Below are 15048 nucleotides of genomic sequence, written 5' to 3' on the forward strand. Positions count from 1 at the left end.
TATGTATGTAGATTCTTAATTTTTGGTCCCGTTTTCAAATTGGTCTACATTAAGGTCCAAAGGGTCCAAAATTAAACTTAGTTTGATTTTAACAAAAATTGAATCCTTGGGGTTCTTTGATATGCTGAATTTAAAAATGTACTTAGATTTTTAATTATTGGCCTAGTTTTCAAGTTGGTCCAAATGGGGGTCCAAAATTAAACTTTGTTTGATTTCATCAAAAATTGAATAAATGGGTTCTTTGATATGCCAAATCTAACTGTGTATGTAGATTCTTAATTTTTGGTCCAGTTTTCAAATTGGTCTACATTAAGGTCCAAAGGGTCCAAAATTAAACTAAGTTTGATTTTAACAAAAATTAAATTCTTGGGCTTATTTGATATGCTTTATCTAAATATGTACTTTGATTTTTGATTATGGGCCCAGTTTTCAAGTTGGTCCAAATCAGGATTCCATATCAAGTATTGTGCAATAGCAAAAATTTTGGAAAGATTAGAACTTATTCTAAATCTTTACTAAGGCACTGGCCTCCCTAACAACACGACAGGTTAGCTACTGTTACTAAATGTGTTCACACTGAAATATAGTTCCCTATGGTTCTCATGTATGTGCACATAATACACATATTAACTGAAAAAAATGGTATATTTTTGCAGCAGTTCATCCAAGAGTGTATGTAACTAAGGTGTGTTGATGTGCAGGCTTTTTTTATAACATTTTGATTAGGTAATTTGGTATTGATACAATACTATAATGATTGACAACTGTGTGTGGTCATTATCACCAAACAATCAGAGACAAGGTGGACCTTTGATTACAATGCCCCACCTCCTAAGGTGCCAATCAAATTGACCACATTACTTATCAACCTCAGTCTTACATAACTAGAACCTGCAATATACAACTTCATTATACAAATATTTGACCTCATAATTGAATACACAAATGTATATATTAGATGTTTGATATATATAAGGATGATAGATTTATTTATTGCCTATTACTTTTGATCTACAATACATAAAGATATTCTGTAAATTATGTCTGAAAGATAAATAATCAATGGATTAACAAGATCTTTTAAAAAAATAAAATATGAATATATATATAAAAGCTATTCATGTAAGACCTTTAATTTACTTAATAAATTTCCAATAATCATCTGTAATTAATGAACAATTTAGATTAGTTCACTTATTTTTTTTATCATCAGGAATTGGCTTGAAACAGTTTTAGAACTTAGAGTTAAAACAAACCATTATTTATTAATTTACTCCCCATCAATTATGTCTATTAAGTTTTATTTAATTTGTTTACGTTGAAAAAGTACATTTTCAATGCCCTGTTTTGAGAAATACTTTAAAAATTGATCAAAAGGCACTCTACAACTTTTGATCTTCAATGTCATATAACCTATGTTTCAACTTACAAAATGCCCTAAAACAATATGTTTAGATTATTTTTGTTGACACTTTAAAGTTCTTAGCTGTTAGTCTAAATTTTATGTATTACAATGATAGTTAATAGCATTTACTCGAAGAATTTTTGATTTGCAATTGAACATTATTTGGATAAGATATAAACTGCAGTTTAAATAAAATTGTGCAAATTAAGAGACCCATATTATTTAATTAAATGAGCTCATTTTATTCTCGTACTGGAAAAGCACTTTTCCTTCTAAAAACCTGCTGTTAATGCAATTTTCAGAAATAGTGCTTTATTAATGAACAACAAATGGAAGTTTTTAATACCTTGACTGGCTATACAGCCCTTTGCACGGTCGGGTTCATTTTCCCCAACCATACATTAATTAGAAATTTTTCAAACTACTCTTCTAATCTTTCCATGAGTGATTTCCATCACTTTGATTCATTTTTCTCATGGGACTATAAACCAGGCTAACTTTTAAGGTCAACTACAAAGTAAAATGAAGGCATTTCCAGGATGTAAATTGAAAAAAAAGAGGCATAGAATGTACTTTAAAAATTGGGCTTTGACAGAACATCAAACATGAAAATTTGTATCTACATGTACCACCATAATTTGATCATTTTATATATTTTGAAAAATCAAGAAATTAGTATTTCAGATTTATAATCAGAATTTTTAGTTCTTACAAAATTAAGTCAACACTGGCAATTTATATAAATTAATTTAAATGCCTCCTAGGAGGTCCCTTACTTTGATGAATCTTGAAACAGCCCCTATCAATATGTTCTGAGGATGCATCTACTGTCTTTTTTCAGCTAATCCATTAGAACATGTGACCCAGGCTTTCAGAGAGTTTTTGGTAGAGAGGGCTCTGTACTGCTTACTGATGCCGGAGAAAAGACTGCCTGGCAACATGACACAGGAGTCTGAAGTTCTTTTATATACCCAGTTACTGGCAGAAGCAGCTGCTGGGCCATCATCAACACAGCTGACTGGGGGGCCTTGTACAGAAACAGACAATATTTCAAAGTGGTGGTCGGCCATTTTAACAGTTGGTATATTTTGGCTGTCCGGGGACGAAGACAATGCTGAAAGGAGCTACTCTCAATGTGATACCTTCCCTAGACAATTGCAGCAATCTGAGTAAGATTTAATTGTTACAAAATCTTCATGGACAATAATTGATAATAATCCACAGGGCCATACAAGTTTCTAGTTGATGCACTCAGCCATATTAATATTGGGTAAATGTTTGCTAATTTGGGGGAGGACATTTTAGCGGGAAAAATCGGGTGTTTCAGGACCAAAGTATAACCCATTTGAGCAAAAATTGTGATTATCAATGCCCATTTTAGAGCTAAATTTTAACCCATTTTATGATAAATAATAAATAAATGTCTTGATTCTATTAAAATTATAGAATCAAGACATCTTGAAACCTTTTGGTTACTCATAAAAAGAAAAGAAGCAAGAGCAATTCCTAAGACACATTTGGTTTATAGAACAATAACTTAAGAAAGAATGGATCTCTATTGATTTTTTTAGGAACATTCAATACCACCAAAGGAAGGTTGGGATTGATTTTGGGGAAGATGATCCTAACCGTTTAGGTATAAGGGGCACAAAACAAGCATTTTTCTAGTTTCAGGATAATGGCATGTGTATAAGTATTTTGATTGCTCTGATATTGTATCGCAATGTTTAATACCACAAGTATAAGGTTGGGTTTCATTTTTGGGGTTATGGTGCCAACAGTTAAGAAATTAAGGGCCAAAAAGGGGCCAAAAATAAGCATTTTTGTAGTTTCCAAACTATAACTTGCGTGTAAGTGTATGGATCTCTCTGACATTGTACCAAAATATAAGTTTTATGGTTTGCTACTGACCCCCTATGGATCCATAGAGGGTTAGTAAAATCTATAGCAGGTGAGGCCCGAGGGCAAATCCCTATGGATTTTATTCACCCTCTATGGTTTGTAATGGGTTAGTAGTTAACCGTATAAAGAATTTATCGCACACTTGACTTATTCTGCTGCGTTTTGTTAAATAATAAACAATGAAAAACAACAACATTAATCGATGACATTACGGTTAACGCATCATGAACCCCCTATGAAATTTACTAACCCCCTACAGTCTCGTAGGGGGTCACCACGTGACAGCGTTAATTGATAATTTACCTGCGATGCGATAAGGTTCCATATCATAAAGGGAAGGCTGGGATTGAGGTTTTGGGGTAATTGCCCAAAACATGCAGGAATAAGAGGTCAAAAAGGGCCAATAACAAGAATTTATCTAGTTTCCAGACAATAACTTGTGTGTAAGTGTATGAATCTCTCTGAAATTGTACCTCAAAGGAGAGGCCGAGATTGAGTTTAGGGGCGGGGGGATTTTTTTTCTAAATTTTTTAATTCATAATTTTTTTAAGTTCCATGAAGATATCTCCAATGGCACAGTACTGCACAATAAATTTGTAAGGACTTTGGTCATTTATTTTCTGTCAGAAGCCTGTTTTAATTTAAAATTTTTATCACAATCCAAATTCAGACAGTATCAAACTTGAATATTGTGTCAAAATTTGCCCCAACTGTTCAAGATTCAACCTCTGTGGTTGTATCAGGCTGTGCTCAGCGAAGTATTTTATTGGTTCATATGCAGGCTATAATAAACATTTGAAGTACACACAGTCCAAGACCTTAATTTGTTAACACATAGATATTTCAACTTGTATTTCTATTGTAGCGATCCTCTTCCTAAGGCTTTGTTGGTAGCTTTCAGAGCTAAGCGGAATGTTTTGAGAGATAGTCATAGCTCATCCCATTACATCAGACAGTGTGACCGAGGTGGTCGTCTCCTTAGAGAAAGTCTTAAGTTGTTATATACTAAAGAAAACAAAGACATTGTTAAGGTAGGTTGTTTACATGTAATACAACTTTATAACTGTTTTTGTTGTTTTTTGGGGGTTTCAATTGGTTAGTTTTTATTTAGAAGAAGCAATAAGAGATTTGTTTTTAACTTATTGGAATATCACTTTATATATAAGTTATAATATCTATTACACATCAAAGTTGATGTAAAAAAAATAATAATGGTAATTCTTTGAAACTACAGTTCTGTAAGAAGATTAATTTGATATTAAAGCCACCAGAAGTAAACAACCTTTAAGAGATGTATTCTACTTGCTGTTTCTCAGGACACCAGGTTACATGTTACTGTGGTGCATTGTAGTTGCATTGCATGTTTAATGATTTTGCAGTGCTTCTGCAATGCAACCATAGTGATTTGTTTTATCCATCACTTTGGAGAGGAGAGGGCAACAATGAGCCTCGATGTTGTTTAGGAAAGATGGCAGATATGGGGAATAGGCAAAGGCAAAAATAAAATTTGCAATTATAGAAAAACATTAAAGTTACAAGAAAGGTCCTCATGCCTGTCAGACAGTTTTTACTTGACCTCGACCTCATTTCATGAATCAGTGAACAAGGTTAAGTTTTGGTGGACAAGTCCATATCTCAGATACTATAAACAATAGGTCGAGTATAATTTGTGTATGGAAGGACTATAAGGTGTACATGTCCAATTGGCAGGTGTCATCTGACCTTGACCTCATTTTCATGGTTCAGTGGTTATAGTTAAGTTTTGTGTTTTGGTCATTTTCTTATACTGTATGCAATAGGTCTACTATATATGGTGTATGAAATGATCACAAGGTGTACATGTCTAGCATAGATGCCAACTATTACGATTTTTCCGTAGTTTTTCCGATTTTGCGATATAAACTACGCTATTACGGTCAAAGTCGAATAGTTACGGATTCCCAATCATCGACGTTCAATTTTGTAAAACGCGGATTTTTATCATTACTTTTCCGTCTGGGTCCAGTATTTAGGAAACACCAATCTAATGCTTCCGGTTTCTCGGGAGTTATCAACCTATTGTTGGGTAACTAATTGACTTCCGAAGAGTCAAACTTGCATTTTATTAAGTAGCTTTTTCCCTTTCTCTACTTCTCCTTGACAAAACAAAAATGTTTGAGTCGAGAACATCTGAACAATTAATGAATGGAATACATACTACAGACAACATGTTAAATGACAAATTTTAGTGTACATCACTTTGCAACCACTCGTCAGTAATTTTGATTGGTAAATGCACGTTTATAAATGATTACTGAAAACTTTTCAAAAGTACGGAAAATTTGATAGTTTGTTACTGATTGTGTCAAAAGGGGGTTGGCATCTATGGTCTAGCTGGCAGGTGTCATCTGACCTTGACCTCATTTTCATGGTTCAGTGGTCAAAAGTTAAGTTTTTTTCTTTTTTTCTAATACTATATGCAATAGGTCAACTACATTTTGTGTATGGAATTATTTTATGATCTATGTCAGTCGCGCAGGTTTTATATGACCTGATTTTCAGGGTTCATTGCTCAGTGTTAAGTTTTTGTGTTTTTCTTTTAAGCAATACTGCAGGTCAACTATATTTGTTTTATGGAAGAATTGTTAGCTGTACATGTCTGCCTGGCATGGTTTATTTGACCATGACCTCATTTTCATGGTTCATTGGTCAATGTTTTAGTTTTCTTGGTTAATGTTAAGTTTATGTGACGGTTGTAATAAAGCTTTATATTTAGGACTATCAACATAATATCAATGATTAGTAAAGAAGGTGAAACATTTCACCGTGAGCACTCTTGTTATTTAATGATAAGAATTAAGGGGCTTGGCTTCATCATCTGGTGCAAGTTCGAGGTTAAGTCTGGCCAGAAAATATGTCAAACTGATAGGTGAGCCTTGAGTTTAAAAGCAAGATTCTGACATTTCATCCTCTGAAATCTAGTACATGTCTTTCCTTAGCATTTGATCATGAAATGAACTTAAATTAACTGAAATAATAAAATGTTTTGCATTTTTTTCCAGTTAATTCAGTTATTGATATGTGATTGGTTATTGACATCAAGAACAGACATATGGGAGAAAAATAAATTATCTGATGAAACATATACTTGTTCTCAAACAGAACTGATAGCGTTCCAGCAAGATCTAGCCAGCTTACGGAGAGTAGCCCAAGATAATAGACCAATTTTATCAAAGGTAAGATTGATACATATTGCTATTATTTGAAGGCTAGAAGATCATTAAAAAAGACTATTGATCAAAAGACTGTCAGAAAAATAAAAATGATCTCTCTAACAGTTCAAAATGCATACAAATCCCATTCAAATTTGTGAGGTTGCTGATTTACTATCTATGAGACCTTTCAAAATTCTTTGCTGTTAAATTTATAAAATATGTCCTATAACTTTAGATCTTGCCTATAAGTCTATTCCCTTTCCCAAATCAATTATTTCATTCCCAAAATTACTGACTTTGCAAGTGCCAATGGTAAACTAGATTGGACAATAAACATCAATAAACATGTTCATTGGTTAAATGATACTTTTGTTATACTGGGCTTGTCTGACAAAAGTAGTAAAAGTCCAACATTTTGTCCAATAAAAGTCTGTACTTTTAATTATATAACTAAATTAAATGACCATCAAAAAAATACATCATTAAGGTTACATTAAACACAACTTATTCAATTGAATTTATCTGGAACAAATATTAGACAAAACTTTGTAACCTAAGTTACCTTTTGAACAATTGTGTATGAGCTGATATAGACAGAAATTGATCTGATGCAAGTGCACGTTCACCTGTACATGTATAATACTGATTTAGAACATTTAAATACAAAATAAAATATGAACTATGGTAAAAGTTTTTGACATATTGATTTTTGTTTGCATAAGATCGAATTATATTTGTTGCAGCTCATATGTGAAGGATGTACTGTAGCTCATTCGTTAAGGACGTACTGTAGCTCATATGTTAAGGATGTACTGTAGCTCATATGTTAAGGATATACTGAGTGAAGTTTAAACAAATCTTGAATCTAAAATTGATACTTTAGTGAAGAGCATAAGTAAAGGATCAAATTAAGCTAAAAATATGGATAGGTTAAAGGGGCACCAGCTCTGTCAAATTCATGTGCACCGATTTTAATCAAATTCTCATATTATATTTATAACAATCTAAAACATTCATTCAAACTATTAAAAGTCTAAATAATAAACAGGGCAATAGCATGAAAATACGTAGCTTTGTTTAGTGTGTATTTTAGTCCAGACTCCATCTAATTAATTATCAAGTTGACCTCTAAAGTCATGCAATGACCATATAAGCGATGTAAACATAAATATAGATATAAATAGATTAGGCAAACACGTCCTGTTGGATTATTCTAGTTCTATTTAATTTCATATTATAGATGAAAAATAAATGTTTATCAGTGTTATTACCTGTATAAGAATGAATTTGTGTTGATCGAATCAGAGTCAATCAAATGATTTATCTTTGTTTCGCTTTCAATGTTGACATTGCTTTCCTTTAAATAACTTTACACATAACAATTCATGTGTTATCAATCTCAAGCTAAGGGGTTAAATTGAAGTTCACATGAATATGGATTCAATGAGGTCGAATTGTTCAATTGCAAGTGAATAATACATAATCAATGTTTTTATACGACCGCAAAAATTTAAATTTTTCGTCGTATATTGCTATCACGTTGGCGTAATGGTCCTGCATTGTCGTCCTCGTCCGAATACTTTTAGTTTTCGCACTCTAACTTTTGTAAAAGTGAATAGAAATCTATGAAATTTTAACACAATGTTTATTACCTCAAAAGGAAGGTTGGGATTGATTTTGGGAGTTTTGGTCCCAACATTTTAGGAATTAATTTGTTAAGGATGTACAAAAAGGGCCAAAAATAAGCATTTTCTTGGTTTTCGCACTATAACTTTAGTTTAAGTAAATAGAAATTTATTACCATTCAGTGATAACAAGCACTTTATTTTACATTTTAATATTTTATGATGTATTTAAAAGAGTAGTTATTGTTGCAAACTCCATTAGAAATTTGAATTGATATCAGTTTTGGAAAAAGGGAAACGGGGATGTGAAAAAAAAGGGGGGGTTTAAATTTTTCTCATTTCAGATTTCATAAATAAAAAGAAAATTTCTTCAAACATTTTTTTGAGAGGATTAATATTCAACAGCATAGTGAATTGCTCTAAGGCAAAAAAAACCTTTTAAGTTCATTAGACCACATTCGTTTTGTGTCAGAAACCTATGCTGTGTCATGATCAACTATTTAATTTTAGATTTAAAAAGTTTGAAGAAGAAATCTTGAATTGATTTGTAAAATCTTGACATCTTGACATTTGTTTTGTGTAAAAAAAAACATGTAATGTCAAAAATTTGATCACAATCCAAATTCAGAGCTGTATCACGCTTGAATATTTTGTCCATACTTGCCCCAACTGTTCAGGGTTCGACCTCTGCGGTCGTATAAAGCTGCGCCCTGCGGAGCACCTGGTTGATTATGGGCCCAGTTTTCAAGTTGGTTCAAATCAGGATCCAAAATTATTATATTAAGTATTATGCAATAGCAAGAAATTTTCAATTGCACAGTATTCAGCAATAGCAAGAAATCTTCAATTGCACAGTATTGTGCAATAGCAAGCAATTTTCAATTGCACAGTATTGCGCAATAGCAAGAAATCTTCAATTGCACAGTATTGTGCAATAGCAAATATTTTCAATTGCACAGTATTGCGCAATAGCAAGAAATATCTAATTGCACAATATTGTGCAATAGCAAGAAATTTTCAATTGATTGGAGTTATCTTTCTTTGTACAGAATAGTAGTTGATTCAACTTAAATCATTGTTTTAAATTTTTCTCAATTCAGATTTCATAAATAAAAAGAAAATTTCTTCAAACATTTTTTTGAGAGGATTAATATTCAACAGCATAGTGAATTGCTCAAAGGCAAAAAAAATATTTTAAGTTCATTAGACCACATTCATTCTGTGTCAGAAACCTATGCTGTGTCAACTATTTAATCACAATCCAAATTTAGAGCTGAATCCAGCTTAAATGTTGTGTCCATACTTGCCCCAACTGTTCAGGGTTCAACCTCTGCGGTCATATATAGCTGCGCCCTGCAGAGCATCTGGTTTTAGCTTATTTTGACAAAATTGGACCATACTGGCTGCTAAAAGCTAATTATTATTTCATTATTGATTTAGCAAAAAAAAAGAAAGATATTAGATTTTTTATAGATCTAGTGCCCCTTTAAGGGCATACGATACAGTTACAGGGAAGGTAATGACGTTGCTAACGTAAAATGTTATTTTTGCGACGTCAAACTATGACATATCAGGAAAAGATGCATTTTTGGATTGATTTTTATCATTCAAACTGATTTAATTTGAAAACGAGTGCATGGACCCATATTTTTTAAAATAGCAATTTGTTTCATTTTGCAAGGAGATTATGTGACCCAAAATTTATAAATCTGTAAATAGCGCAATTTTTTTTATTTTGATAAACATGCAGCAAAAATTGACGTTTTTTTCCTCTATTCATGAACATTTGATAAATATAGAGTTATTTCGGAATAAAAATTGCATAATTTTTAATGATACTTATAAAATACAGAAATTACCGATTATTAAACAAAAAACAATTTGTGTTTATCTTTTTAAACAAAAAAGTTATGTCTTTCGAGAAAAAAAAATACGGACACAAATCTGAATTTTGAGCAAATATACAAAATTTCGACCTCATTTTACTCAAAAAGTCGCACATGAAGGTATATTTTTTATCACATATTTGATTTAATCAGGTAAAAAATAGCCTATATGCCAATTTTCATCAACTTGTAAATACAGGTTCAAAACTGTATTGTATGCCCTTAAGGCATGAAATAGAGGAAGCCTTGGGTATACAATACAGAAACAGTATCAGAAGTCACAAAAAGGTCCTCTTGAGGTTAATTCCTGTCTTAATTTATTATAATCAAGTGCCCACACAAAATGAGCACTATTTGAAATCGTAATAATAGCAGTTTCACCATAATTGATAGCAACGTATAAGTAACATTGGTTACCCTTTTTTCAGATATTTTTACATGAAGCCACAGGAAGAATGATGGCAGGTGCCAGTCCAGGTAGAACACAACAGCTGTTAGACAGAAGTCTTAGAAGACGACATAAAACAGGAGGTAAATCAGATTTATGTGGACTTATTTTTATTTTGCTTGCGTTGTTTACAACATCTTCTTGGGAAACTAGTCCACCACAGAGCAAAATTTGTGAATTAAAAACAGATGTGGTATAATTACCAATGAGAGAACTCTTCACAAGAGACCAAATGACACAGATATTAACAAATATAGGTCACAGTATGGGCTTCAAAAATGAACATAGCCCATACAGCATAGTCAGCTATAAAAGGCCCAAATCACAAATGTAAGACAATTCAAATGAATAAACTAATGGCCTAATTAACAACGAACAACAACTACTGAATTACAACCTCCTGACTTTGGACAGGCACATACAGTATATGGCAGGCTTAAACATGTTAGCGGGCACCTTATTCTCCCCCTCACCTGTGATAGTGGTTTTTAGGAATCCGCATTGCAGTCCCAACCTAACCTGGGATAGTGGTTTGTAGGAGATCCACGTTGCAGGCACAGTGAAACATTATCTGATAGTAAGTCATGTTCTGTATAAGAAATGAAGATCCTGACGATTTCCTCTTCATTACACAATTGTACTAACACCACCGTGTATCATCAGTACAGCAGATATAGATACTAACCAAGCGGGCATGATCGATTTTGAACTTGCATGGTAACGAAAATCTTTGTTTGCTTTAGTCAATATTCAATGTACATTTCTCAACATTTGAAATTTTTGGATTTTTGATAAAGAATTAAGGGAGAGGGAATGAATGATGTGTCCTACTTTTCTATATTTAAATATTTTTCGCATTGATTTTTCCTATTCATAAAACACCTTTGATATTCTTATAAGAACAATTAACTTGTTTATGTGCAAATAGTTGTGAATGTCAACACTAATTTTCAGTTTCGATACAGTTGTTGAGACATTTACATGATTTATCTGAACGAAACCTAATACAGGGCAAAAGTAAAAGTTACCAATCATAAACCTACCTGTGATTACTCATTCCTTGAAACTTTTGGGGTAATAAATGAGTATGAAAATAAAGTTTTTGTGTACGGTGTACAACAACTTAGCTATGCACTGTACATAAGGATTTATGTGGTCAGCTAAACACTGTACACAACGCTTCTTTCGGGATAAAATATAAAAGAATAACATATGTATGAAAGATTTTAATGCCAATTATTGAACCAGCTATATTTATTACACACACACAGTGGCTATTAGAAAAAGAGTTGCAATGAATATAGAATATATCGGATGAGATGAGGGCCAACATCTTTGACAAGTATTTTCACATGTTTTTAGTTATCGTTCTTGTTTGTGGAAAATAATGAGACATCTCTAATCATCAAGCTACGACCAAATCATTTCTTAAAACAACAATTATGTTTAGATTGAAGTACACATTGATATTATGTGAACAAAAAAAGATTTTCATTACCGTGTAAAATCCAAATTGCTTACGCCCGCTTGGTTAGTACCTATATCCGATGTACGATGATACACGGTGAACACTGTTCTCTTCTGATTTAAATTGTCAGATCACTTCCATGTGTTTCCACTATTGCATCTGCTCAGTTAAAAGGTAGTCACCACATTTAAACAAAAAAGTTTTTTACAAGGGGCATTTATCCTGGGGGAAAAGGGGAAAATGGCAATATCCTGATACAAAACTAAAAGAAATCCTAAAGTAGGAAGGCCTACAAAGATAACAGGTTATTAAAAAAATTCAGAGCTGTTTTAATCTTGTACAAATTGTTTATATTATATACAGAATTAGTTGACAAAATACACATTATAGTTAGCAAGCGAAAATCTATGTACTGGGGAAATTTTTTTTTTTTTTTTTCAAAATTCTCTCTGAAATTAAGTTAACCAGGGTTGAAGGATACTTGTATTATTGAAATCATCACTACTTAAAGCATTTTACTGACTGGGTCAGACAAAGCAGACGTTTTTTATGTTGATTAATGAAATGAATTTGAAGTCTTGAAAAAAATGACAAGAAAGTTCCACAAAACCTACACAAGAAGACTTCAAGTACAAAAATTCCCAACATGCTGGGATGCAATGTATTAAATTATACAAAATTTCATTTGAATCAACAATATTAGGAGATTTTTACTTTTATTTTAAAATCTGTTTTTATGTAGACTTGTGTAAATAAATGTTTTTTAAGAAAACATATGAAATATGGTGAAAGCTGGTACTGCTGGGTTGGTGTGGTCTGCTTTCATTATGAATCAAGTTATCACTGGTACATAGCAAGCTGGGTTGGTGTGGTCTGCTTTCATTATGAATCAAGTTATCACTGGTACATAGCAAGCTGGGTTGGTGTGGTCTGCTTTCATTATGAATCAAGTTATTGCTGGTACATAGCAAGCTGGGTTGGTGTGGTCTACTTTCATTATGAATCAAGTTATCACTGGTACATAGCAAGCTGGGTTGGTGTGGTCTGCTTTCATTATGAATCAAGTTATCACTGGTACATAGCAAGCTGGGTTGGTGTGGTCTACTTTCATTATGAATCAAGTTATCACTGGTACATAGCAAGCTGGGTTGGTGTGGTCTGCTTTCATTATGAATCAAGTTATCACTGGTACATAGCAAGCTGGGTTGGTGTGGTCTGCTTTCATTATGAATCAAGTTATTGCTGGTACATAGCAAGCTGGGTTGGTGTGGTCTGCTTTCATTATGAATCAAGTTATCACTGGTACATAGCAAGCTGGGTTGGTGTGGTCTACTTTCATTATGAATCAAGTTATTGTCTCATTTATCTTCTTCCATCTCAGAGCTCTTTGATTTATATTGTAAATAAAAGTAATTTTGTTTTATCTTCAGAATCAAGTGATACAGATGTTCCTGACAGAGAACAAGCTAAAGCTTTAATGATGGCTGGTTGTCATCTGCCGGATACAGGAGATAGGCAGACACTATTAAGTGAAGCTAGCAAGATATATGAGGCCATGGGGGACAAAAAATCAGTACAAAGTTGTCGTAAAATGTTGATGCAGTGTGAGGATCAACAGATCTCTAGCAGTGTTCCTGTTCAATGCTGAATGTAATTCATAAACTCTTTGGGGACTCATAAAAATTCATGATGTACATATTGACATTTATTTATTTGTTAGGGCAACTTTAATACATTGTAAGAAGATATTGTAAAACTATCAGATTGAACGCAGTTTTATAATAATGCCAAAATATTTCTCAAAATGGTGGAAATTATCATTTAAAATGGAAATTGTAAGGAGTTAATTGTTATGTATGATAGTTGTAATCACTGTCTTTATTGAAATGTTCCTTGTGATAAGTTTTTTTCATATATATTAAATGATTTTTTGTAGTTTTGATAGTCATTTTATTTTGCTTTTAAGATTCATATTTACACAAAAAAATCAAAAAGTTGGTCAACAGGTGAAAAATGCATCAATTTTGACAATTATACTACTTATTTCTTGACCTGGATCACAAGAGGGATGCTGATAGATGTATTGAATGTAGAGTAGATCCCCCAGTGAACAAATTAACCAAAATGGTTCTTACTGTCGGAGTGAAACTGGTAAAAATAGGGCAGTGAAAGAAGGTCATTTGCAAAAAAAGTACAATTGTTTTGGATACGATTGCTGTCTGTAGACTTTTACCATTGACTCCAGGCCAGGCCCTCACGTCAACCGTTTTATTCTAAATAATAAGGAACATCTCAGATTCTTGTCTTGCTTTAAAAGGTAAAACAAACAAAAGTATTGAATTTTAACAACTGTCCTATAATGTTCTTCTCATAATCTTCATGTTATGATATTTCCCTTGACTTGTATGCATGTTTTTACAACATGGAAAATCAGAATTAAGCAGTATTTATATTTAGTGTTTTAATATATTCAGAAACACGTCAGAGGGAATTCCCCAGTTTTGTTAAAATGCAAGAGGTCTCTGAATTCCATTAAATCTATTTCTATCAGATTAGAACTGAAGTGAAGTTTTTCTTTTATGTCACTGTTATGAAACTGATATTTAATATTGAACTTCCATAAAGAAATGGAAAACCATCTAGGTCGTTTGATTAACATTCAATATACGTCCTTGCTACAAATCATAAGTCTAGGTTTGTTTTGGTAATTATGCGCATGTGTACTCTGGATTCCCCACTCCATTGATTAATTTGAAGTCATGAAAATGATGAAATCTTTTCTTTGTCTGTCTGCTATTGGGGGTTATTGTTGTTGTATAATTTTAAATCATATGCAACATTTAATTCAAAATAAATGTAGTCCACAACGTAAATATGTATACTTCCGTCAATTCAAAATCAAAATATGACAATACGTCGAGGAAAATTAACTTGTTCTGTCGATAGACGTCATATTATATTAAAAGTGATTGCAATTTAAACAGAGGAATGTGTACGGAAAGGAGTCATGCCCACTGACCTGAAGGAAATTAAATATTTAAAGAGTTAGAAATGGGGTTCCTCCTAGAATTCACGTAAGAAAATAGGTGATACGGTACAAAGTGAGATACCTTCTTTCAC

At 32.6% G+C, this 15048-nt stretch overlaps 1 protein-coding gene across 1 annotated transcript in view; it reads left to right on the top strand.

Annotated features, from left to right (window-relative positions):
• The window catches only part of LOC139486841 (sterol regulatory element-binding protein 1-like), a 42104-nt gene extending 28241 nt beyond the window's left edge, over positions 1-13863 (top strand). Inside the window, exons 10-14 of the mRNA XM_071271890.1 lie at positions 2247-2574; positions 4173-4338; positions 6349-6522; positions 10441-10543; positions 13359-13863. Coding sequence (XP_071127991.1) covers positions 2247-2574; positions 4173-4338; positions 6349-6522; positions 10441-10543; positions 13359-13576 — 989 coding nt within the window. The 3' untranslated portion in view covers positions 13577-13863. The remainder of the gene's footprint in view (positions 1-2246; positions 2575-4172; positions 4339-6348; positions 6523-10440; positions 10544-13358) is intronic.
• Positions 13864-15048: the final 1185 nt, after the last annotated feature.

Source organism: Mytilus edulis, chromosome 8, assembly GCF_963676685.1.
Source record: "Mytilus edulis chromosome 8, xbMytEdul2.2, whole genome shotgun sequence".
Taxonomy (NCBI): Eukaryota; Metazoa; Mollusca; class Bivalvia; order Mytilida; family Mytilidae; genus Mytilus; species Mytilus edulis.